The 24,238-nt window shown below is 35.5% G+C and overlaps 2 protein-coding genes across 3 annotated transcripts in view; one reads left to right on the forward strand and one right to left on the reverse strand.

Annotated features, from left to right (window-relative positions):
- Positions 1 to 749: 749 nt before the first annotated feature.
- On the reverse strand, positions 750 to 1,973 carry LOC116174452 (15-hydroxyprostaglandin dehydrogenase [NAD(+)]-like). The gene is made up of 4 exons (XM_031492370.1): positions 1,743 to 1,973; positions 1,455 to 1,693; positions 1,301 to 1,407; positions 750 to 1,255 (listed from the first exon to the last, which is right to left on the reverse strand). Exons 1-4 carry the CDS (start codon positions 1,886 to 1,888, stop codon positions 782 to 784), a joined length of 966 nt encoding a protein of 321 aa, XP_031348230.1. The 5' UTR covers positions 1,889 to 1,973; the 3' UTR covers positions 750 to 781.
- A 5,177-nt stretch (positions 1,974 to 7,150) lies between these two features.
- Positions 7,151 to 24,238, forward strand: part of LOC116173126 (SNF-related serine/threonine-protein kinase-like) — a 29,868-nt gene continuing 12,780 nt past the window's right edge. For both annotated transcript variants that reach the window (XM_031490405.1, XM_031490406.1), the window contains exon 1: positions 7,151 to 7,425. The gene's annotated coding sequence lies outside the window, so the exon portion shown is untranslated. The remainder of the gene's footprint in view (positions 7,426 to 24,238) is intronic.

Genomic DNA, 24,238 nt, shown 5'->3' on the forward strand with positions numbered 1-24,238 from the left:
CATTGGACGGAAAGGAACCGCAATCCTGGTTGACTTGGAAGTGGTCGCAGAGGTAGAAGATCACGAAGGAGTGAGGGCAGTAAGGGATTTGTGCATCCCTTACCAATGCATCAAAATCAAGACGCTGCTGGATCGTTGATCACATTTGCAAAGATTGAACTTGGCTGAGAGGGCGAGTAAGTCACAAATGCTAAAAGGAGAAGACAATATTAATCTCATCATTCCAAGAGATATCAAGTTGCAAGTTAGGATGGTCAAAACCCTAGCAAGGTAAGTACAAATCAGATTTCCTTGTTCATGTCTGAAATGGAAAACCCATTGAACGAATAAGGAGGAAACTGCTGAGTGTCGTCATGTCTGCGTTCGATCCTCTTGCTTTGTGGGGCATTTCCTGGTCAAGGGCAAAATGCTACTTCAGCAGGTGTGACAGAATAGAGTTGGATGGGATGATGAAGGATTGATGAGAGTTCAAGGAAAGATCGGTCGTTCACCTGTTGAAAAAGGTTCATTCAATGGCTTGTTGCAAAAGCAGAAGAAAAGCTGGTAGGTGCAAAATCCAAATCCAGTTTAGGAGGAGTACAGTCACAAGCACACGTATCTACAGAAGAATTTTATGTTTATACAACCAATTTCTTTCCCTAAGAAGAATGTGCATATTTATGTCTGCTTGTTTTTTATCTGTATGGCATACATAGAACCTCTTATTTTGATTGAGAGATTCAATATCGTTAATGGAACAAAAGTTGGTGTCTAAGTCGATGGATTTATTAACAAGGACTCCTTACAAATATTGCGCAATCAACGTACTGTAAGCCTTCCTGTGCGGTATTTGCAAGGAATACAGTTTTGCTCCCTCACACACCCACACGGATCCATTTTCACCGTACTTCACTAGATGAACAACTGCATGTCCGCACGGATCCGGTCCCTGCTTCTTCGCCTTGTTGATGAACGTCTCCAGCTCTCTCCCCAACAGCTCTGTCATCCCTTTACCGGTAGCGTTCTTCGTAAAGCTCGTCGAAGTGAATCCGGGACAAAGACAGACCACCCTGACTCCCGATTTTGCCGTGTGCGTGTCTGTTCCGAAACTTTTGCACAGGCCTACAATGGCGTGCTGCGCCGCGCTCAGTGTTGGGGCTGGAGGCAGGGCGTCGAATCCGTTTATTCCAGCTATATTAATCACCACTCCTCCCTTCCCCAACCCTTCTTTCCCAGTGTAGTGGTACGCCAGTAGAGTCCCTCGTATTGTTCCAATCTGCAACAAACCCTTAACGTATTTGTCGACCCAGACTTACATTACAATATTCGTAACAATTTCGCGTTCCCAGTGTGATCCATCCAAAACTCCAGCAGTATTCACTACTATGTCTAGTTGTTTGTAAACAGTATGAGCTATGCGAAACGCATCTGAAAGGTTTCCATTTATTTCACGAGTGGAACAATTAGATCCGCACCTTCAAATTGGGCTGTGCAATTAATGTTACAGTTAATGAACATTGCTTTTCCCATGCCATATGTACTATTCAAAAACTTTTCGGCCTCCTTCCCAGAAATTAGGTCATCGCCAGTTATCGCTACATTTCGAGCTCCTGCACATAGTAGTTGACTGGCGGCAGCGAGTCCAATCCCCGAGGCTCCCCCATTCACAATGGCGACCTTACAACCGACATCCATCTGGCAATTTTTGTTCTCTCTGTAATTGGACGTTTGGCATTCCATTAGAAGAAGTAAGTAGCACTTACAAAACTTTTCCGGGCCGAAGACATTTCGAATCAGACAAATTCCTAGATTGGTCGATGGGTTTTAGGCTACAAACAGTTACAGTTCGGTTGAATAACTGCGACTGAATGGTTTGACGACGAAAAAATTTAGCGCACGTTATAAACATTCTGAATTGCCAAAAGTTATCTACCCACTAATTTCCCATTTTGGACATTTTCAAATGTGATTTGACATATTGAGCTAAACAAATGACCATCTTTATGAAGGTACCTACACAGTTGCAAATTTGTCGAGCCCACTCGTTATTATTCTGCAAGAAAATCATTCTCTTTGAATATTACATCAAAGAGTACAGCAGACGGTAGGTACCTTTAATGATATTCATCCCGTTAAGAAATTTGATCTTGCGATTTTATACAACTATTTACTATGAGTCCACAAGTGCATAATCGTATTCTCGAATCTCTATGATATCGGTCTGTCGGTCTGTCGGTTTCTTGTAAGTAAAGATTTTAAAATATTTGGTTTTGAGTCGTCAAAGAGCTCAGCTCGATATTCGTTTTTGAGCCACAGGATGCGGTTCAAAATCTTTTAGAAGTTTCTGCGATTAACCATCAATTGGGAATCTACGTTTTTCGAGCGAATGCGATATTTTGCACGTGGGTAGTGGGTTTGTTCGTAAACATGAAATCACAGGACGCCATGAAACTATGGTGATTAGCTCGGTGATTAGAAGATTTCCACGGGGTGTCCAAACAATTAGAAACGGATTTAGAATTACGTTAATTTTGTGGCTTACGCAAGGAAAAGGTAGTGCACAACATGTGATTACATATCGACTAAAAAATCAGTTAATTCGATATTCATAGATTGAAAGAAAAACTGTTCGGTTCACGAAAAGTCCAATTTCAAGCCGTTGGAGTTTTTATAATATTCCGCAACATCAAATCGAAAAAACTTTAACGTGGCAATCTAAACCAACTCAGTAAAGAATGACTATTTTGTTCAAGCGATTACGCATTTAAACATCCCCTTAGACCGCTTTGGTGTACAATTAATAATCTCCGCATCTACTCGGTCATTAGATTATGCAACGCCATGTATTCAGTAGGAGTTTGAAAATGCCTCCTTCCGCTACGAGCTCGGGTTCAATTTCAATGAGTTAATTTCCATTTCTTCAAATACTAGTTATAAGGGATCCCAGTTTCCAAGGTTGGACGACTAAATGGTAGTTTAGAATATCGTAAAAAGAGAGATAGAAGGTAGTCCAGTTTGTTGAGTTCAATATTAAATAACGAAAGTCTCCTAACTGAGTGAAATACGACAAAACCTTTTCGAGATACTCGCTGTTAAAGTTTTGAAATGACCAGTAGGTATATCCCAATCGCCCTCTATGAGTACCTTCCGTCCCGACAATCCGCTCTTGAGATATTAGGAATTATAACCGATCACGATAAAGGTTCGAGGAAGAGGACCGCGGTTTGTCGAAATTAATTCCTTTCTTTGAGACCTTTGATTAGAGTACCACGAAACCCCCAACTCCCTATTCTGATAAGGGGTAAGAGAGAAAAGCGGTAGTTGGCAGAACACAGCTTGTAAACTTATTTATTTTGCCTATTGCATTAGAAGTTCGCTTAATTAACTGAGATTTTGAGATATGTCTTGGATTTTTAGGCCGCCCGGGAGCCTGGGAATTAAATAAAGAAGTTGATTCATAGTATACAGGGTGCCCATTATGTATGGAGTATAGTGGAGATATATCTCCGTAAATATCGAATGTATCCAAAAATTTTCTATATGAAACTCGTTTAACACTTAATTTCCATAATAAGGCAGCATTCAGTTGTTTTTATTTCAGAAAACAAATGAGTAACGAAAAACAATTGAATTTTTTTAAATGGCAGTGCACCTTTTCGTTAAGCTCATTTGATAGAGATTTTTTTTCTCTTTTCAATGATATAACATATTAGTATCTACTCGTATTAAAGAAAATTTTTCAAAAAATTTACTATTATCAATACCTAACATTAATCCAGATATCCTACATCAAAATGAAACAAATGAACGTGTATGTTTCTTATTAAACCTTGGAAGACAAAACGAAATGTAAAATGGTTTTCAGCGCAATGAATGTTCAAAATGTTCACCATTCTATCGCCAAAAGCTTGAAAAAAAAAATTTATTTCTTCTACACGGGTGCTAACATGGTACGTCGTTGGAAAGAGAAGAAAAATCTCTATTAAATGAGCGTAATGAAAGTGTGCATTGCTATTTAAAAAAAATTAATTGTTTGCCATATTCATTTGTTTTCTGAAATAAAAACAATGGAATGAGACCTTATTATGGAAAATTTTGTATACAGTCGATATTTACCGAGATAGTATATTCCATACATAATGGGCACCCTGTATAGTATATAGTTATATTTAATTGTGTATATTTTCTCTGTAATTAATTAAACTTTATTTTTTTGGATTTAACCAACTAATCAGTAATCATACCTTTTAATTTAAACCCACCGATTGTATGCGAACAACCGAAGTTCGTGGCAAACCGATCTGAAAAGCGAGTCGCGAGACCTTTCATTGGAATACCATGAAGAAGGTATGATAACCTCTCCCCCCCCCCCCCATCCCATCATCAAACCACTAAAGACATGCGTATGCAAAATCTGAGAGCAATTGGTTGTCGCATGTGAAACGTTATACAAGTTTTACTTTCAAAAACAGCATCTCAGGATATAGAGGCTACTAATTGCAGAAAATTCCAAGACTCTAGGACAATTCCCCTTTTTTAATTCTAAAAAATGCGTAAAAAAGCAAAACAGTTATTTTTCAGTTCGCTCCTACTGCCTTTTAAATCTCTTATGACACATACGTACACTGTGTCCGTCTATCATGGGGATCTCCGAAACCATAGAAGATACGACGATGGTCAAATTAGAGAAAAGATAGACAATTAAAGAGTAGGTATTAAAGATTACCATACTTTAAACAAAACCGAAGTTTGCCTATTTATTTTTTTTCTGATATTATTTGAGCACATACAGAAAAATTAAAAACACTCACTCATTGTCATTTTTTGAGCGGTACAAGTCGACGTTCAGAGATTTTCAAAAAAAAACGTTTCGTTTTGAAGAAATATTCACTCTCATCAACTTTATTTCTTTATATGAATCGTAAAAAAAGTACACGCTGTATTGGAGTAGATTTTTTTATTACGAACACAACGATATATCAACCCCACACAAACAAACAAGTACCTACAAATGTGCACAACCCTTGTGCAGGTAAAGCGCATTTTTTTTAAACATCCCTACGAAATTTCTTCCATGAATAAGAAAGTTGGCACAGCGCATGCGCAAAACGAACTTTTGAAACCTTTCCTTTGACAATTCACTCTTAAGATATAAGGAATTATAACCGATCACGACAACGGATCAAGGAGGAAGACTATGGTTAGTATAAGTTCATTCCTTTCGTTGAGACTTTTCATTAGAGTACCATGAAGGATAAAACTAGTTTCACTCCCCCCCTCCACCACGTACTTTGATAAGAAGACAGAAAAAAGAGCAGTAGTTTGTAGAAAACTGTTCGCTGAGACAATGAGAGATAAAATTTTTAACCCCGTCGCTCACTGATCTCAAAAAAGAGTCGCACGGGGAAGTTATAGTTTGTACAAACCAATTTATTTCGATGAGACCTTTCATTAGAATACCATGAAGGGTAGAACATGTGTTTACCCCCTCCCCCATTTTCTAAAGTTTAACTTGGCACCACTATAGGCATGCGTATGCAAAATCTGAGACCAATTGGTTGACGTATGTAAAAGTTATGCACGTTTTACTTTCAAAAACAGCATCTCAGGAAATAATTCATGGGGGGGGGGGGGGGGCCCTTTTAAACACCGAAATTTGATGGCCGTCTGGCACACCTTCAAGGTATAGGCTACCTACTGCAAAAAAATTCCAGGACTCTAGGACCATTCCCCTCTAGAAGTAGTTCAAAACGGTAGAAGTGTGTCCGGACGGACGGACGGACGGATAAAACGCAAACAATAGCACATTTTTTTCATTCTTAAAAAATGCGCTAAAAAACAGAGGCGGGAAACTGTTGGTGTCAACAAGATGATGCACTCGCGCACGGACCATAAATAAAAAATTATTTCTTTGTTTTTAAAAATTAATTTTATCTCTCATTGTATTCTAATTAAAGGTCTCAACGAATGGAACCGTTTTCTACCAACTACTGCCCTTCTTTCTGTCCTCTTATCAAAGTACGGGCTAAAGTGGGAGAGGGGGCGGGGGGAGTGGAACTAATTTTATCCTTCATGGTACTCCAATGAAAGGTCTCAACAAAAGGAACCATTTTCTACCAACTGCTGCCCTTCTTTCTGTCCTCTTATCAAAGTACGGGTTAAAGTGGAAGGGAGGGCGGGGGGAGTGGAACTAATTTTATCCTTCATGGTACTCTAATGAAAGATCTCAACGAAAGGAATTAATTTCTACCAATCATAGCCTTCCTCCTCTACCTCTTATTGTGATCGAGTATATTCCCTTATACCTCAAGAACGGATTTCAAGGTTCATTCCACAATTGCATTCCATAAATTTCTAAACAAAAAAAAATAAGTAAAATAGCATTGCCTTTATAAATGAAACAATTAACCATTTCAATGGCAAGAAGTGTGCAAATAAGTTCGTAGCTTGTATTCGTAGAATGGCTGACTAACAATAAATCAGATAGTATGCAGAAAATTGATTATTACTTTTACAACATTGGAAGTAATCATTTTGCGCCATTACTATGCTCGAATTCTTACGATGGTATGCGAATCATTACTTTTGCCCATGATAGGACAGTGGAAAACTCCCAGAAAATATAGCAAAGACATTGGCAACTGGCAAAAACTATATTGTCTCCAAAATTCATGGAAAGTCGACTTATTTCTGAAAGATTAGTCTGAAGGGCTCGGGGAGGTATGAAAAATTACGATATCATTTTGTGTATTATAAAGGATAGTGACCCACAAACTATTTTGGGCCCTCTATTTATAAAATTCCCTCTAGGCTAGGTACCCCATGTTCTAACGAAAAGTATAGTATATTGCTCTTAAAGTACTAAAAAGTGACAATCCTGAAATCATAAGCACAAAAGGCATTCATTCTTGATCTTTCATTTTTGTCATTCAAACAGCGCCAATTACTCTCTGACTGTGCTGCTACCTGTGCTTCCAGAGTTCCACTATACAGTGAAGTGGGAATCAGAAGGCAGTACTTGTTTGACTTTTATGTACAAGATCGCCCGACAGAGTACGCCACCAGTCCGCAACGATCAATAACGTGCTTTGTTGGTTATCGAAACGGTAACGAAGTGACCTTCGGCCGAACTCGTGCCAGTTTCGTGTACGTGTTTTGGGTTTGTCTGTAGTTCACCGTACGTAGCGTTTAGCGTCGCTGCGGGCAGTACTTACAGTACAGTACCATTCAATAATAATAATTAAAGTGAAGTTGTCAAAAGTGAGTGAAATACAACCGTCGCCTCAATCTGTATTTGTGTAAATGTGCCGATTTGCGATTCCTTAACCGTTTCCGGTAGTCGCCTGCGTATTACGAGAACTCTTTCGATCACCTTCTCAGCAATAAGCATGATTTAAAAAACATAAAGTGATTCACTTCTGCTTCACCTCCAACAGAGGCAACCAAGTAAGTTTATGGCCTAAACGTTAATTTTACTCTCGACAAAACCGCATTGTAGTTATTTAAATGAGAGGGTGTCTGCGAAACTAGGGCACCCCGCACTATTTGTCGTCGGTCTCCCTTAGGAGGCATTGCATTGGCAATAAATTGCGGGGGTAATCTCAGGTGTAGGTGCAAAAAGGCGATCTGTGAGCTGTAGGTCACAGTCGCAACGGTACGCATCTAATTACCGTTCGTTACTTATGACGTAACAATTAAAAACAAACTTAACCCCCTTGGTCATTTTAAAACGGCGGGGAAGCCATCGAAAATAGACTCGCGGTCGGCTAATTAACCGTATTTTTTTGTGTGTAAACATTAATATAAATGTCGGTATTATTTTCGGTCGGGTTTATTTTTATTATGTCTGGATATTTACGTCAATCGTAGCATTCTCGATTAATTATTATAGAATTCTTAGACGATTTGACTTTCTCCCAAAAGCTATTTATAACCGATTTTCGCAGACGGTACCCGCCTCTTACAGATGTTCGCGTGTAATTTTCCATCGCGAACCCTTTTACTGATCTTGCCCGAATGGGAGTATAATGGAAATCGTTGTTTGTTTAGTAAAAATTTAAAGGTCCTCGGTACGAAGGTGACGTCATTGATACGTCAGAACTGTAAAGGGCAGGTAAGTCTCGTGGTGAGAGATTCCGAGGGAATCGTCTGGGGAGAAGTTCAGAATGCGACAGGTGCCACTTGATGGAAAGAAATCGCAAATGCATATTTAATGTATTGTAAAGCGGTGGGGGAACTACCCACAGACCTGCACATCAAACTCCTGGTTTCTGTAATACACCTAACAACCCTATTTCAGTTACCTATTACTTAAATTCAATGAAAGGTGGGTAAGTACGCCAGAAATTCCACACAAATGAAACTTTTCCAACAGTTGTAAGATGTTCATAGCTATTTATTATTATTATATTATTAAAGGGACAGTTTAACCATTGATTGAAAGATGTTGAGTGAGTCAACTTTATTCTATAGCAGAAGCCATATAAATCATTGTAAAGCTTCTGACGATTTTGAATTTAATTTAGAGACGTCAAAAATAGCAAGCTTAGGTTCTACCATCGCGATCGTTTGCATAGAAACATAATTGATATAATTATGTGTTCTGAACGTCATTTTATATCGTGCATTTGAAGTAAGGATGACAGATATGTCATTAGAATGCACAATCATTTGTTTCACTTTATCTATCCTTACAGTTAAAGAACGGCCTACTCATTCAAACCTATTAAATTGTCATTTTAACATGTGCTATAAAATAAAGTTATTAACCTACTGCTTCCTCCCCTCTCCCAACTCACTTTGAAGTCGACAAATGGTTTAGGCCTTTAGCGAGGTCTTTAGGATATGACTGGAGCGAGAATGAGATGTAAAAATACTAAAAACAGAAGTGGAAAATTTAGAATTAAGCGCAACTTACCCTTCATTTCAAAATCTACGCCATTACCCGCTTGTTAACGAGCTCCTAACGAATTCACAATTTTGCGGTGTCTCCGTCCGTCCGTCTGTCCATTTTCAAAATACTTTTCTCAAAAACGATTGGACCGACTACGATGAAATTTTGCAGGTGGATTCTTTATCAAATTTGCAGATCAGAGGCCCTTCTGAGTTCTGACATCTCGCGTTAGTTATGAACCGAATTGCATGAAATTCAAAATGAGCATAGCTTTAGCCATTTAATACGCAATGCCAAGGTATACCAAACCCTCGACCAAACCCAGAAGCTCGTTTGCTATATTTTCCTTAAGGACGAACTCGAGGACGAACTCTTATTGACCATTCCCCATTTCCCGTTTTTCCGTATAATTTGGTCAAGGAACAGCGATTTTCATAAAAATGTGGACCATACTAGGAAATGTTTGTAATTTTAGTAATTTCTTGGTAATTTAAGTTATTTTTTACATTTTTATTACGTTTTTGGTACTTTCCATAAGTTTTTGATAATTCCGCTCTTTTTTTTTAAATTTGAGATTATTTATTTTGGAAATTTCATTATCTTTTTAGATATTCAGTAAGTTTTTGGTAATGCCGCTATTATTTTTAGCGCATTTTTGAATAAAATACGCTATTATATTCGTTATTGCTGGCAGGCCGGCTGTCCGCGTGAGATCTCAACAACTACAATAGCTAGAGAATTCAAATTTTCACTAAAAGCTTTCTGCTATAGTGTAGATGTGCAGGCACTAGTCTATTTTGAGTTAGATTACTTGTGAGATCGATAATTGAAGAAAATAATTTCGATATGGGTTTCGGAGGTGCTATAATTTTACCGTTAGATAGCGCTACCAGTATAAAAACTTATTATTTACTTTGTGATTTGTTTTACAAAATGAAGACGTACCGTCAATTGAAATTAAATAACGCAGCCAAAATTACTCGTGAGATCGATAATTTTAAACTTCGCTAATAAAATACTGACCTGCATTACCAAAAATGCGCTTTAATCATGCATATGCTGATTTACAACTTGTTTTTTTAATGTAGGATTGTTCACTAGTTATTGTGCTGTTTTTTTTTTGAAAATATGAAATGATTGAAGTAGTCTCGATAATCCGAGATAATTGGGGTTGATGGTACTTCGGATTATTGTGGTAATTGTAATTTTTTACATATTTTATTTCAGTAACTTTTTTGTAATTCCGCTATTTTTTTGAAAATTTGAATTTATTTACTGTGGAAACTATTAATTTTTTACATATTCAGTAATAATTTTTTAGTACTTAATTTCAGTAAGTTTTTGGTAATTTTTTGAAAAATTGAGTTTGTTTATTTGTTATTCCGCTGTTGTTTTTTTTTTTGAAATTGTAAATTAAGATTATTTATCCAGTAATCCAGGGCAATTTTAGTATTTTTTACTCGATTTTTTATATCCAGTAAATTTTTGGTCATTTCAGTAATTTTTTTGGTAATTCCGTAATTTGTAAATCGGGGATTGTTTTTTTGTTATTCCGCCTTTTTTTTTAAATTTGAAATTATGTTTATTGTGGTAATTGTAATTTTTTTACATATTCAGTACATTTTTTTTATTTCAATAATTATTTGGTTTTTTCGCTATTTTTTTGAAAATTTAAGATTCGTTATTGTGGAAACTTTAGTATTTTTTTCATATTCAGTATTTTTTTGGTAATTCCGATATTTTTTTTAAATTTGCTGTGTTTGCTATTCCGCTGTTGTTTTGTGAAAATTTGAAATTAATAATATCTAAGTATTTGTTTTTTGTGGTAATTTTAGTACCTATATGTTTCATATCCAGTAAATGTTTGGTCATTTCAGTAATTTTTTGTAATTCCGCTATTTTTTGATTGAGAATACATTTTCAGTAAGTTTTTGGTAATTTCGGTAAGTAATTTTTTGTTGATTCTATTTTGTGTTTGAAAATTTGAGATTTTTTATTTGTTATACCGCTTTTTTGTTTGAAAATTTTAAATCTCGTTTAAAATGATTAAATATTTATTTGTTTATTGTAGTAATTTTAGTAATTTTTTAACATTTGAGATTGTTTATTGTGGCGATTTTACTATTTTTTAATACATTCGGTAAGTTTTTGGTCATGTCAGTATTTTTTGGTAAGTCAACTATTTTTTTTTAATTCTTTAAATATCGTTGTTCTAATGAATTAGTATTTTTGTAATGCTTCTAGTGAAGTCTTTATTTAGCGCATTTTTAGTATTCAAATCGATTTATTTTTTGTACATTGAGAAGCTTTGTGGGCATTGTTTTTGCAATTTGTGCCATTGTGAAAAGAAGGGGAGAGATGGCGGAATGAAAAACTTTGTAAAGTAAAATGTTAACCTCGATGTTGACTTTTTAGAATTTTCTACACGTTTCTAAATCATATCCAATCATTTTTTAAATTCTTGAAAAATCATTTCCAAAATGCCTTAAACATTTCTCAATTTTCTCACACATTTCCATCACTTGAAACATTTCCCTCCCATTTCCATCATTTCTGAAATATTTCTTCATTCCAAAAGATCGTTTTTACACCTTTTCAAAATTTTCTACGTTTTAAAAATTCTTGTTTCCATTTTCAAAATTGCCAAACAGTTTCGATGCGTTTTTTAATTTTTTTACACATTTCCAAAACTTCTGAAATATTTCTTAACTTTTCTAAATCTTCCAAAATATCGTTTTTTATCTATGTAACATTTTCTACGTTTCTAAAACATTGCAATGCATCCACAATGTTTTAAATGTTTAAAATATTGCTAGACATTTGGGAAATGTGCGAAATTAAAAAAAATTTCAAAATGACCCTGAAATGTTGAAAGGATTTTTAAATTTTTGGAAAAAAATTAAGAAACTGAAAGGAACACATTTATGAAACATTTCCTTTACGCTTCCATCACGACAGAAATATTTCATAGTTTTTTTTAATGTTCCAAAATATCGTTTTTACACCTTTTCAAAAAATTTTACACAAACAAATCAAAATTGAAACTTAGAATTTTTATAATCTCTCCTCATACACTTCCGGCATCTGCTACAAGGAAAAATCATAACACCTGCATACTCGTTTCTCTTCTAACAGCGATAACAAAACAGGTGCCTTGATTAATAATTAAAACTCGCCCGACAACAAAACCTATTATCGCAAACTACCAGATGTGCCTTCATTTTAACACGCAATTTCACGTATTACCATTAAATAAACAAATCTATATAAACAATACGCAGTTACAAACAATTCTTCCCCCCCCCCCTCCATTTACTCATAATATGTATATTGAAAAACTTCAGATATACAGGGTGTTTCGATTAGTCGTAAACGATATTCACCATCAAAAGATTCGACGAGTTTTGACCGGTTTAAGTAATTGCTCGATTAATTGTAATGTGTTTACGGGGGTGGTGGATCCATTTTAATGTTAAACTGCCACCTACACTGCACCTTATGCTATATGGGGGGGACTATAAACAAATTAAAAACTAACGTCAATCAATTAACAGTAATCCTACACTGGACTGTATCAGAGATGATTTGAGGGAAAGTAAAGGAAGTATTTTACAGCAACGTATTGTCACCAACCTCTATGTAGAGAAAAGTACATTCCCGCGAAGTTAAAAGTCGAGTTTTGTTCGTTTTCTAAAAGTGAAAATTTGAATAAATAAAGAAAGGAAATATGATTTAATTAAGCAACTACACAATTTATCTCGTAATTTATGGCAGTAGAGTCAACGAAGCGTAAAACAAAACGGAATAGCATTTACTTTTACGGGTCAACATTGATTTGCAGGGAGTGAATGAAATATCCGTGGAAATATCTTTCACTTAGCATCTCATTCAAGATGAATAAAATGGATCCATCATCCATCCTTGTTGCAAATTTAATATTTACAGTGTTTTCAGTGCAAACATTAACAATAGATCAAGTTGTACAGTGTGACAATCATCTAACATACGTAAAGGCGCTAACGTGGCGCATAAAACCGGAAATGGTCATTACCTGAATACGGTCCTGACTGTTTAAAAACTTGTGAAAACGTAAGGCGCTAAGAAGTCGTGGAACAGGACGAAATTAGCTAGAATTTCGGGACAATTTTGCAAGGGTCACATCCGTCGTTAACAAGCTTGCTAAGTATCCTGTGAGTTGCAAATTGAACGGTATTCCCCTCCAGGCGAAGGTGAGTGTTTGTGTACACAATTCTAAAAAAAAATTACAGGAAATTCTAGAAATGTTTAAAGAAGTTTTGATAATTCTAATAAGCGCGTCAAGGTGTCAAAAATCGGACCCTCTGTACATAAAAATTAATGTAAATATAAAACGGTTGATTTGTGGGAATCGAACATATGACGACTGAAAAATATTTCAACGGTTACTTTCCTTATTGGAAATTTGTGGAAAGTGTCTTGGGAACGTGGATATGAAAATAGTTTAGAAAGTATTTGGGTAATCTTCGGAGCGTGGTGTAATATGGTAGGCGTTTTACTCCTCGTTGCCGGCTTACCAAGATAGTGGCGTCTTATAGTGTTTTCTTACGAAAATCACGATCGCGCGCATTGGATTCAACACGCAGAGAAATCGAAAAGAAATTTAAAACATTTATAGAAGATAAGTTGTGGACAAAACTTATTTTCTATAAATTTCCACGCACCTTTTTCGGTTTTGACAGGGTATTGAATTCTAAGCAAATAAAATTCTTAGAATTAATTTTTGTATCTATTCCTGTGTCAAATTATTGTAAACAATTTTCTATCCCCTAAATTGGCAACGAGTCGGTTATGCTGGCACCATCCACATGGTGATTTTGATTAATTTTTTGATATTTCTGAACCAAAGAAAATTAAAGAGACACGAAAGTAAAGCAATTCGTTTATAGACAACAAATACAGAATACGTGCGTTTTTATTCGTGTGTAATCGAACAAAGGTACAAACATCGTGTTAAAATCTAAAAATACGGACCACAATCAACTAATTAAAAAGTTATATAGTTGAAGGTTGGAGTAAATATTTAAAATTGAAATGGGGAGTAATAAACGTAAGGCAGCGATACTAAAAGCAGGATTATAGGTAATGATTATGGCATAATTAGCAAACAATTGGAAGTAAATCCCCAACGAAATTGTACCTCACATGAGAAGGCCACATATTTACGTAATATGTAAAAAGTAAAGCAATAAATATGTCCCGGAACTTAAAGTACTTGGCAATGCCGTAAAGTTTTATTCATCTGAAGAGCCTTTGCTTCAGATACTTGATTTTCGGCTCGTTTTTAACAAAATTTGCATTGAAGTGAAGTGAAAATCTACAAAACGCATTACACTATCCCCTTCTTATTGTTGTAATGGGCCACAAATCAAAATTGATTCTGTTTGCATTTGCGTGGAAAAAGGGAATGAAATACCGTCTCCAATGCTCCGAATTTCATCACTTGTTTTCCAATTTCCCCCCATGCAAAAGAAAAGCGAATAGGTCAATTAAATTCAATTACAGAATGTACGCGACAACCAATCAGTCGGTATCGAAACATGACTAAGTTAAAATTTGATGTAGAGAACAAAACTGCCTGTTATAATGTCGTCGAATCCCATGCGAGCGCAAAAAAAATTGCCGGGGGAGCAAATTCAATTTGCGTGGGGAAAGGTGCGGTGTGCGATGAACGAAAACTGAATTAAATCGTGGCTTCCGATTCTAATTAAAATTAGCTGACCCTCGGACAGGAACGCTATTCGTCGACTAATTTAATTTCATTGAAGAGCACGAAACTAATTTTGCAATTAAGGAAAATCGTGAGTTATTGGATGTTTTTTTTAATGCGCAGTTCTCTTAATGTGGGAAGTTACTTTGGATGTTTGTAAACTATTTTCACGATTTTTCTGAGCAAAAAAATGATTGTTTGCAAACAGAAGTGTAGGAAATATCATCTAATTTAAAGGTGACGCAATTTCATTCAGAAAGAAGACCGTCGCTAATCCTGGATTTAAAAAACATTTAAGGGGCGCGGATTTGAAGTTATATTTTACCGGAGAGATGAAAAGTTTATTTGCCAGGGGTAAAAGCGTTGGATCACCTCATGAATTTGGATTTATGAAGGGTCGTTCAACGTTGATAGATCAACCAAGGAGTCCAAACAATAGAACAACTGACTTGACGCAAGATGACGATGACTTCCGGCCTTAGGTATCAATAACGAAATGGTGTAACATTAGTACAGTGTTGCAAAAAAAAAAGTATCGATTTTAGTGGCTTGGCGTCGGAGTAATGAGTTTAAGTTTAATTATTTAATTAAAAATACCCACGATCACATAGTTTTATGTCATACCCGAATCCGCTTTAAACACGCAACCGCCTCTTCTGGGCGACGAATTTACCAAAGTATTTTTCCACGGTGGAAAACAAGAAAGAAGTACGAACGAGAGTACGAATGTAATGTAAGAGAAAGAAGGGTAAGTTTGATCGGCTAGTGTTATGGTATTAACGGTAATTAGGCATGCCATTCAAAACTCTGGCAAAATCGAAAGAGAGGAAAACATTTATGGAAAATAAATTTATTTCTTTCTGTTTTTTTCGCCTGTCGAACCCAACGTGCTCTATCGTGATTTTCGTAAGAAAACACTATAAGACGCCACACTGGCCCTATTACATCCACCATGTTCCGAAAATTACCCAAATACTTTCTAAATAATAATAATAATAATAATTTTATTAATTCGCCATGTATATTTTCAACATTTCCAAAACATTCGAAATCCTTCATGGATTTCCACATTCCCGAAACAGTTTCCATACATTTCCAAAATTTCCAATGAGGGAAGTGACTGTCGCCAATGTCATGCTTTCAGTAATTTTTATGTACAGGGTGTCCGTTTTCGACACTTTTATAAGATCATAGTATAAAAAATACAATACACTTCGGTTAAGAGATACGGGGGAAAATAAATCTATATTTTTTTAGTTAAAGGAGATACAAACAATGATTAATACAAAAGCTTCTTATAATGATTGTTGGATAATCTGTTTTCAAAATAAGTATACGGGGTCAGATACAAAAGTTATCAAACCTAAACTGATTTTTTTAAATAGAACACCCTATATATTTTAATCTAAAAAGATTTGAAAAATATAACCCACCAGGAATGATATTTAGAAACGATTCTAGTGATTCAAAAAGAAAGAAAAAAAAAAGATAAAAATTGTGAAATTTTTAATTGTCTAATTTTTTAATTTTTCTAAAATTTCTAAAATCTTTTTTTAATACTTAGGAATCAATATTGAATTTTTTAGTGTTATATTTTTGAAAAGAGAGTTTAATATTTTACCTTTTTAGATTAAAATATAGATGTTCCGTTAAAAAAAATAAGGTTAGGTCCGATAACTTTTTACCTGACCCGGTATACTTATTTTGACAACTGTATCCTCTATCAAGAAACGTTTGTAATTAACATTTTTCTGTATCTCTTTTAATTAAGAAAATGTGAGGTTAAAAAATCAAGTGATTCAAAAAAAATTTAAAAAAAGATTTTTTTATTTCTTTTTTTATGAATATTAATGAATTAATATTGAATTTTGTAGTGTTACGTTTTTGAAAAGAGAAGATAATATAATATGCTCTCTTTTTAGATTAGAATATATAAGAGTATTTCGTTTAAAAAATGAGGTTACGTCCGATGACTGTTTTACCTGACTCCGTATACTTATTTTGAAAACGGAAGATTATTCAACAGTCAATTTCAAGAAGCATTTGTATAAAGCATTTTTTGTATCTCTTTTAACTAAAAATGCCGTTAGGTGCGAAGTAAAACTTGAAAATCGGCACCTGTAGCAGTTTGTTAAGGTTAAATGTGGTCCTTAATTTAGATTGAACACGATTTAGATCATAGTATTTGAATTCAATATTGTTTTGCTTCAGAATTATTACATATATTTAATTTTGTTTAAATTATATTTTGTGTATTTTATTGCAAAGTTAGACAGTGTTACGGAACATTTAGGACATTTGGAAGTAATTGAGTTGTGTTTTTTTTTAGTTTATCCCATTTAAATCCGGTCATGCGACAACGAGTTCGCGATCGTTCCGGAAAAGCTAATTAATTTGGAGATAAGCAGGTGTTCGCCGTAAGTAAACACAAGTGTGTACTTATCGAAGGCGCAGTTCATTGTACGAATGCGAGCGCCGGCGGTCGTTCTTTCGAAATTTTGGTGTTGGCAAATAGCAAATTTGATTGGTGAACGTTGAAAAAATGATAAGGAAGTAGGATCGAAAGTGTAGAAGGGAACAATGATTTAAAAAGGCGGAGCAAACCGGAAACGGAGATTGTAATTCGTCGATATAAAAGTTCTCGAGGTCGAGTTAAGCTCAAGGGTTGCGTTACGCAGTGTAGGTTGAGTGTTGTCTATCGAGTAGTAATCGCATAAGTGGAGCCCTTATATAAGGTTTGAAATACCCGATAAAGTTGTCCACAAACAAAAAGCCACTTTTCCATTTGTAATTACAACAAAGCTAATTTGTTTAAATCAAGTGATAGTAAGTTGGTGTTATCTTTTATGCGTCAGTTAAAAAAAATTGTAGTTATGGCCGGAAATAGGATTTTCGTTAAAACTTCATTTGTTTCAATTGATCGCATGTGCGTGGTGTTTGTCTTCAGACCCTGAGTGCCTTTCTTTGTATCGTGTGTAAATGATCAGCTGTGTGTTTAATCGAGCCCAAATAACGACCCATGGTAAATTTTCCATTTGTACCCAGGATTATGGTAGGTGTTAATTCAAAAAATGTTGTTAAATATTTTTTTGGAATTATGGGGAGGCGGTTAAGGCCACTGAATTTCCCGTTTAAAAACAATTAAGCCTTCATCGAGATTATCGTTGTTACCAAAATTTGGCAATCCGAATCTCTTAAGCAAAGGAACTGACTCTCCATGAATGCATGATATTCTTGCAACATACCTAAATGATAATAAGCAAGACCGGAACGATATGTTGAAAGTAATCTTTCACTTCATCGACCTTTTTAAATGAGTTTTACCGCTCTCCAAAAGTACCTACACGTGCATAATACATCAAACGAGTTACTTACTGAACGTTGCGTATTTGCATTACCAAAAAGAGAATAAATTATTACCTATGGTATCTATTAAACTTTGTCTGCCTCTTCAGAAGCGACCAATTAAAACCGTTATATAACGTACTTAAGTGGCATTTCAAGAGTGAGCATGGAGGGTGCTCATGTCTCGCGCGTGATAAGAGCCTCGATAGGTCAATTTATTTTTCAAATGTAAGGTGGGAATCTCTAAAAATAGAGCAAAAAATTGATACGCACGCTAGATTGTGCGGCTAATCCTTCAGCGACCCGAAAAGTAAATGATAACCTCCATTAATTGAACATTGCAACAATGTATAGGAAATTCGCAGTGGTGGCGCCCCAGTTGCATACGTTATTCAAATTGTGACGCTAGATCAGAACTGTCATCGCTCATACCAATTGCTCTTAAAATAGGATGCAATGTGCGCCACCAAATTCTGTAAGTTGGTGCAAATATATTTAGAAAAAAAACGTGTCTGAAACACCTACGTCGATAGTCAAATGAATGAATTTCTCAACGTAACGTCACAGGAAACGAGAGGACAACAAAACACGTAGATACTGTAGCCACAAAAGGACACATGCAATGACGTCAATGTTCATTCATATATTACCCCTTCTATTTTCGTTTTTATCTTTGCACTCTATATATAAACTAGGCGAACCCAATCGCACTGTCGAATCGCGCTGCAAATCTTAATTTTTTTGCAATGCGGTTGTTTATTAATTGGTTAAAAGGCTATCGTCTTAATTAAATTCATTGTTTCCAAGGGAGATTATACAAAACGTTAGATAATCGAATTTTTTGGGTTTGATTCTAATTTTTTCACTTCATTTCACTCTCAAATTGTCACGCTCCAATTAACGTATCCAATAACTGTGGTGGGACTAATTAAAAAACAGGTAACACGAAATGCGATCAATTTGGGTTTGGAAGATACAACATTTTTCTGGAATAATTCCCCCAATATCGTCTCCCGAGCCTAAACGGAAGTGTTTACAATGTATGTATAAGTAATTGAGGATTTTTATTTGCCTCGGTAACTTTTAGTGCCCTGCTTATTTTAATGGAATCTTCTATCACTTTTCCGGAATAAATTTCAATTTTTTTTGCTATAGGAACATTTACAGTATCGAATTTTCTTTACACCAAAGTACATTGCAACGCAGCATATTTATGCCGTTTTTGTAGAAAATGAAATGAGAAGTTTAGCCTCCCTTAGGTTTGTAAATTAACTAATATTCTGCTCCCGATGAAGTTATGGATTTTAATGTATTAACTTAGTCCAGGCCCTAGAGCTCAAAACAGGGGTCCACCTTGCAAATTTCTGAGACAAAGAACCAAGATGCAGGGTTTATGTTTTTTGGGTCGCTGAATCCGAATTTAACATTTGCACAAAAATCTGCGTGACGCAGGAGCCGCCATCTTGGCAAAATGGCGGAAAATCAGCGGTTTTTTCCCAAAACCCGAAATAACTCATTTTAGTAGGGGAGCTAGCACGAAATCCACTGAACGAGAATGATCAAAATTTTAACCGATGGAGTTCCATTTTGCCCTATCAGAGTATGCTAAAATCGATCGTCTACCGCTTCAGGTCATATGACTTAAGGCGCTGCGGGTACTTCTTGCGGTACCAATTCTGAAAGGTTGTTTTTCGAGAAAATAAGTTATACACCAAATGAAAACATCGATAATAGTTCTTAAAAAAATATTTAAAAAAATCGCGCACATTTGCTAATTCCGTAAAAAAACAATTCTTAGTCGGTTTTTCACGAACTTTCTACGGATATAACTAGGTTCCCGTTGGATGAATGAAGCTGATTTTTTTATAGACTAATGATAGGTACAGCCAATGACTATGAGAGTGTTTCTTTTTTAAATTTTTTCTCTAATTATAAGATCTCTTATAGTGTTAAGATAGTAAGATAATATTATAATATAATTAGACAAAAAATTTAAAAACCAAACACCGTTAAGTCCTTAGTACTACCTATCATCAGTCTGTAAAAAAAATCAGCTTCATTCATCCAACGGTAACCTAGTTATATCCGTAGAAAGTTCGTGAAAAACCGACTAAGAATTGTTTTTTTACGGAGTTATCAAATGTGCGCGATTTTTTTAAATATTTTTTTAAGAGCTATTATCAACGTTTTCATTTGGTGTATAACTTATTTTCTCGAAAAACAACCGTTCAGAAATGGTACCGCAAGAAGTACCCGCAGCGCCTTAAGTCATATGACCCGAGGCGGCAGACGATCGATTTTAGCATACTCTGATAGGGCAAAATGGAACTCCATCGGTTAAAATTTTGATCATTCTCGTTCAGTGGATTTCGTGCTAGCTCCCCTACTATTTGGTATCGGTTTTTTGGCGAAAAAACTTCAGTAATAAATTAAAGTAGGTACATAAAATTTCCTTTGAGATGAGCCCTTGTTGATTTCTATTTCTATTTATTTATTTCCCTTTCAGATTACATTAGATGAAAATCGGATAAAGCTAACGCCACTACAGTGCGACGAAATTCGGCCCAAAAATGGAGTTTTCGCAATTTTCAATATTTCGCGCGCAAAAAAAACGGGATTGGCGTCATTCACAAGTAGTAAGCTCTCCAAACGATGAGCTTTTGAAGAACATCCAATTACCTTTAAAATGAGCCCAAGATTGTTTAATTCGGACGAAAATTGACATCGCAACATCATCTCAAAGTTTTTTCGATAAAATCGAAAATTTGCTGAATTTGGCAGTCATCCACTTTAATCGCCCGAACCTACTTCTTTCGCCGAAATTAGCGCATTCACGGTGAAATGAGTATCAAGATACCTAAGTTTTAACATTTTTTATCACAATTTACAACATGATTTCTGCATTGAATGATTCAAAAGACCCTACTCACTAAAACCCCCGCCGCTCAGGTTGTGTCGATTTTGATTAAGTCGATCTGTGTATTTTAAGAACTGTACAAAAAATACAGTAGGACCGTAGATTACCAACGAGGGTTCCAACTTTGAATGTGCTCGAAGAAAAAATGCAAGAAAAGATCAACTAATATACGAGTGCAAGCAAGGAATTGTTGAAACTTTTTGATATTTTTGATATAAAAAGTATCACGATAAACGTAGGTTGTTAATGGAAAGAAGTGACATTGTAGCATGGCGTTCTCGGTATTTTAGAGACGTGTGATATACTCGTACTTGGATGAGACCTATATCCACCCATTATATGGAGTAAATGCTGGCAATCCGATGAAGTATCGGGAGTTTATCAGTCCAATAGGGATGGCCAGAGGTACATCATAGATCATGCTGGTGGTCGTTCTGGTTTTGTAGAGGATGGTTTGTTGTTGGCCAAGTAACGATATAGTGAAAAAAGTTAATAATACGAACCAGGGTTGTCAACCCCTGTACTGTAACAAATTGTTATAAAGTTACGCATTTTCGGTATTTTCTATTTAAATTTACAAATTTTCTATCTGGACCCTCCCACCAGGAGCGTCCCCATTCGATTCTTTTTTCTAAACTCGAACTGTTGTGTCTTTTCGCTTTTTGCTAGAATTTATAAGAGTTTCTATTCCGCGCTGAAGCACTACACTTACATTCTACATCATTATTTAAGTCTTTTTCACAAATGAAACACTTTTTTATGATGCTTTCTGGTTCCATATTGAACGCTCGATCACCGAAAATAACGCACTGGAAAAAAGGAAGAACATAACTAATGGCCATTTGCACCGACAAATTTGAGCTGAGCTTAGCTTAAGCGTTGCTTAAAATCCATGGCAACGATTATTGAGACAATGGTTGTCATGGATTTTGAAGTTACCCTTAAGCTAAGTTCAGCTTAAATTTTTCGGTGCAAACAGCCATAAGTTTTCGAAAAGCTGAACAGCAAGACGTTATGTTCTATCAACAGGAAAATCCGACAGCAAAATTTGACGCCAATATGCGAAAAACAAACAATTTTTTAGCTACATACCAAACCCACGTATCCTCTGGTTGAACTGTTCGATGGAGATACATGGTTTTGAAATGTAGCAACAAAGTTGGGTCTCTTTCGTTAAATGCTGTCCAATTATGCATTTGAATAACGAATGCCGAGTTTCTGACGAAACAGCCAATAAGGATATAAAAAATCAAAAAACCACACTAAAAGAAGCAATCTTACGTCGATGATTGCCAAAATTAGGGATGCAATTGGATGTTTTTCAAAAGCTCCTCACATTCGTAGAGCTTACTGATCGTGAATGACGTCAGTTCCGTTTTTTGCGCGCGAAATTTTGGAAATTGCGGAACGTCATTTTTGGGCAGAATTTCGTCGCACTGTAGTGGCGTTAGTTTTTATCCGATTTTTATCAACAAGGGCTCATCGCAAAGGAAATTTTATGCACTTTAATTTATTACTGATGTTTCTTCGCCAAAAAGCCGATACCAAATGAGTTATTTCGCGTTTTGTGGGAAAACCGCCGATTTTCCGCCATTTTTCCAAGATGGCGGCTCCCGCGTCATCCGGATTTTTGTGCAAATGTCAAATTCGGATTCAGCGACCAAAAAAACATAAACCCTGCATCATGGTTCTTTGTCTCAGAAATTTGGTTCACAGCCATAATCGACTATTGTGAATTGAAATAAAATAATTTCAAGATGGCGCCGCTTCCGCAAATACCGGAAGTTGGCACCATCTTGTTTTTGTTTAATAGAAACATACCATCTTCTATTTTTTTTCTAAATGCGCCATTTTATTATGAATTCAACGCAATTAAGGTTTACATACCTATCTGTCATACTTTTTGACATATGTCAATTTTTCTTTGACATGCGAGGGTCCATTCAAAAATTCATCTCTTAAACTGTTCAAGATAAGTGAGTGCTCTTTTTATAATGGAATCCTTAAAGTCTTAAGGAATTTTTTAAGTGACCGCTGAAAGTCTGAAAAAAGTGCTGCTGCGATATCAATAAAAAATGTCAAAAACTTCAGTTTTTCAAATTGCAACTTCTATTTTTGATGCCAAAAATGAATGTAGTTTTAAAATTTATTAATAGTAATAATAGTAATAATAGAGATTTATTGCCCAACAGAACAGACCTTCCAATTACAGGACAATACATAATAGTTAACGCGCAATGATTTAATGTAATAAGAAAAAAAAAGAAAAAGAAAGAAACAACAAAAAACTCAAAATCTTAACATAACTAAACAACAACAAAATAATTAAATTCATATTTTAAAAAAAAAAAACCAAATTAAATTGTCGACAAACTGCAAGTTACATTCTATGCATATAAAATAAAGAGAGCAGGTGTAACGTGACATTTTCACTGTTATATCCGGTAGTTTTTAAAACAAATATTCTTATTTTAGCGCATTTTCCAACTCATGTTGGAAGTAGGGTTGCCATACGTCTTGAAAAAGGGGGATTTGCCCTGATTTTTTAATAAAATTAGACGTCCCGCCAGAATTAGAAAAAATATCCCGAATTGTCCCGATTTCTATGCGTGCAAAACATGGTTATATATCACCAATCAAATTCAACAGCACACCTTTGAAAGACCTTCGATACATTTAGAGTACTTTAATTAAATTAATAAAAATATTTATTATTTATTTATAAATTATTTATAAATATTTATTTCGTCCTGATTTTACGTGACGGGAACGCCTGTTTTCCCGCTTTCATACACCGAGCGCCCGATTTAAGTTGAAACTGGACTGTGGTGTTGCTAAGGGTCCCTGGTTCGAATCCGGGTTCGGGCATGGATATTTGTAAATGTATAGTGGGTTGGGTTGGTGCAGCAGCCTTGGCTGAAACCCCGCCCATTCAAAAATAAAGGCAAATAAATAAATAAGGCGCTATTATGGTCACTTTATCCGTCCTTCCGAGGCCTTAACTACTCCTACCTCGACTTCTTCAGTTTGCGAGATATTTAGTTCGTTCTTTTTTGCATTAGGTAGCTAATAGCTCTGGCATCGCAACCAAGAAAGACTGCACAATATCAACTTTCTTATGAATAGAGATTTTTTGCCATTTTAACAAAGATTCTTCTAGTGGCTGACATATCGCATATTTTAACGCATGCGCAGAGTGTTCCTTTGTACACATAAATAGTGGAAAATGCGCTGAAGTTACTCTCCTTAACGCGAAAACCTTTTTACATTTTTTTGAAATATAAACATCTAAAATCAACGGACTAGACCCGATAGTATTCGAACCCTGTGCACCGCATAAATACTCTAGCTAGAACCA

Source organism: Photinus pyralis, unplaced genomic scaffold (genome assembly GCF_008802855.1).
Source record: "Photinus pyralis isolate 1611_PpyrPB1 unplaced genomic scaffold, Ppyr1.3 Ppyr1.4_LG6, whole genome shotgun sequence".
Lineage (NCBI taxonomy): Eukaryota > Metazoa > Arthropoda > Insecta > Coleoptera > Lampyridae > Photinus > Photinus pyralis.

Bases quoted from the DNA above. Each gene is read 5' to 3' on its own strand.
- LOC116174452 (XM_031492370.1), bottom strand. From the start codon at position 1,888: ATGTTTATAACGTGCGCTAAATTTTTTCGTCGTCAAACCATTCAGTCG. The intron at 1,694-1,742 runs GTAAGTGCTACT...GTCCAATTACAG, and splicing joins CTTCGGCCCGGAAAAGTTTT to AGAGAACAAAAATTGCCAGA. The intron at 1,408-1,454 runs GTGCGGATCTAA...GAAACCTTTCAG, and splicing joins TTGCACAGCCCAATTTGAAG to ATGCGTTTCGCATAGCTCAT.